The sequence below is a fragment of the Engraulis encrasicolus genome, chromosome 4 (genome assembly GCF_034702125.1).
Source record: "Engraulis encrasicolus isolate BLACKSEA-1 chromosome 4, IST_EnEncr_1.0, whole genome shotgun sequence".
NCBI lineage: Eukaryota > Metazoa > Chordata > Actinopteri > Clupeiformes > Engraulidae > Engraulis > Engraulis encrasicolus.
Genome location: NC_085860.1, coordinates 8,531,821 through 8,534,320, shown reverse-complemented (window position 1 = coordinate 8,534,320; position 2,500 = coordinate 8,531,821). Strand labels below are relative to the sequence as shown.

Sequence of the window (2,500 nt, the reverse complement as noted above, 5' to 3'; positions counted from 1 at the left end):
TGCCATCCAGTCCCAGATCACGGAGGCGGCGCGGCGCCTGGCAACGGACCCGCACGTGAGCAGCAAGAAGCTGAAGAAGCAGCGCAAGAGCTCCTACCTCAACGCCCTCAAGAAGCTGCAGGACATCGAGAACGCCATCAACGAGCACCGCGTACGCTCCGGCAAGAAGCCCACGCAGAGGGCGTCGCTCATCATCGAGGGTGAGAGGCTTACTGTCTGTTTTACTATACTATACATACAAACAAGCTAGCAGGACATCAATGAACACTATACGCTCTGACAAGAAGCCCACGCAGAGGGCGTCACTTATCATCGAGGGTGAGGAGGCTTACTGTCTTTGTTACTATACTATACACATACAATCAAGTGAGCAGTACACCAATGAACACTGCGTACACTGTGGAAAGAACCCCTGTAGAGCGCATCACTCATTGAGGGTGAGGATAACTGTCTTATCCTTCTGTTCGACTTCCTGATGAATGGAAAACTGGTATAGGAGTAGAACAACAACCATTTTGGATAAAAAAAAGCTACAGTACTACAACGAGCACGGTAACAGTACATCAACGAGCACCACGTATACACTTGGGCAAGAAGCCCAGGCAGAGCTCATCATTGAAGGTGAGCCTTGGCCCCGCCGTGGCCTAACGGTAGGGCACTGGATTACTACGCTGGCGACCCGGGTTCGATTTCGGCCTAGGTCATTCGCCGATTCCCCCATCTCTCTCTCCCACTCACTTTCTGTCACCATCTCCAACTGCCACCAATAAAGGCAAACAAGCCCCAATATATATACATACACACACACACACACACACACACACACACACACACACACACACACACACACACACACACACACACACACACACACACACACACACACACACACAAGAAGGTGAGCCTTGATGCGTCCGTCCCAACCCATCCTCCTGTCATTCCGTCTGTCTGTAGGTAAAAGCAGGGCTTGACCCTGGAGGGCAGCTTCCTACATGCTTCACATACAATTTGGTACATTTGCTGAGGAGTAAACAGAAAAGTAATAGTAGATAACATAGCTTCCATAGGAGTTTTCTTTTAAATGCAATGGAAAATAGTAGCTTAGCAGAAAGAATAGTCACCAATAACCAGAGAATCATTTGTTGAATTCCACCTTTTTCCCGGTGTCCCCTAGCAAGACACTGCCCTCCATACAGCTCCTGGTAACCGTTACTTGACACCTTTCCATTCCTGGCAGGCTTCGCATCCGGTGTGTCAATGATGTTAATGTGAGGCATCCAGTGTAAACCATTTCAGAAATGTGCTTGGAATGCAGGTCATTTACTATTTTACCATCTGTGTGGCATATATCTCCAGCGACACATGGGCCAGATGTTTCCTTGATACTATCCTCTGTGAGTGGAACAAGAATGTCAACTCAATCTCAATAAATCTCAATAAATGTCCCCCGGAAAAAATGTCCCCTAGTTCTTTGCTGTGTCAGTAATTCCATTATGCCCCCTGAAAATAAATCCGGCCGTTTGTTTCTCACAGTTCTCAGTTCTTCTTCCTGCCCACTGCTACTGTTGGCATCTCTGGAATGTTCCAGGTACTGAAATAGCCAGTAAAATATGCAGGGTGGAAGTCCAGTCCAGTAACTCAGATCGACTCCATGTGCTGTCTTTTCCACTCAAAAGAGCGGAAACAAAAAGTCTGCAACACCAGCGTGCTGCCTGAAAAGTTTTTAAATAATGACGTTGAATGGATGCAGCCTTCTTGTGCTGTCTGATTAAATGCTTGTGTCTGAAATGTTATGACTACGGTACATCTTTTTGGTCCAGCACCCTGGCTGCTTGAAGCGTTTGCACATGCGAATGCTCCAGGTCTGTCTTTTGACTTTGAATCTAAGTCTTAGACTACAAGAACTGAAAATACAGAGAATGTATGGTCAAGTAATACTTTGAGATTGACCTGCATTTTCTATCATATTTAGAAGCAAATATTGGATCGGAGGACAGCTCTTTGTCGGACGCTCTGGTGCTAGATGACGGTGAGTTCCAACACCCTGGCACACAGACACACACACACACTACACAACATAGTAAAATCTTCACCACACACCCCATACATTTTATCACCGAAACACCTCATTAACCGTTTTAACCCTTATTCCACCTTGCCCTCCCTACAGATGACGCCCAGACCACGGGCACCCCCACCTTCTCCCCCGCCGCCTCCCCACACAAAGGCCTCCCCCCGCGGCCGCCCTCGCACAGCCGGCCCCCTCCCCCGCAGTCCCTGGACGGCCTACGCCACCTGCACTACCAGCGCACAGACTACGACAAGTCGCCCATCAAGCCCAAGATGTGGAGCGAGAGCTCCCTGGACGAGCCCTACGAGAGGGTCAAGAAGCGCTCATCACACTCCAGGTACTTTACAACATGCACACACGCACACGCACACGCACACGCACACACACACACACACACACACACACACACACACACACACACACACACAC

At 48.9% G+C, this 2,500-nt stretch overlaps 1 protein-coding gene across 8 annotated transcripts in view; it reads left to right on the top strand.

Moving 5' to 3' along the window:
• Positions 1-2,500, top strand: part of frmd4a (FERM domain containing 4A) — a 178,032-nt gene that overhangs the window by 164,551 nt on the left and 10,981 nt on the right. For all 8 annotated transcript variants that reach the window (XR_010034577.1, XM_063196622.1, XM_063196625.1 and 5 more), the window contains exons 17-19: positions 1-200; positions 1,973-2,029; positions 2,171-2,408. The exon at positions 1-200 is cut by the window's left edge and continues 32 nt beyond it. Coding sequence is in view for 7 of the 8 variants with exons in the window: in XM_063196622.1 (XP_063052692.1) it covers positions 1-200; positions 1,973-2,029; positions 2,171-2,408 (495 nt within the window). In the remaining variant the exon portion in view is untranslated. The remainder of the gene's footprint in view (positions 201-1,972; positions 2,030-2,170; positions 2,409-2,500) is intronic.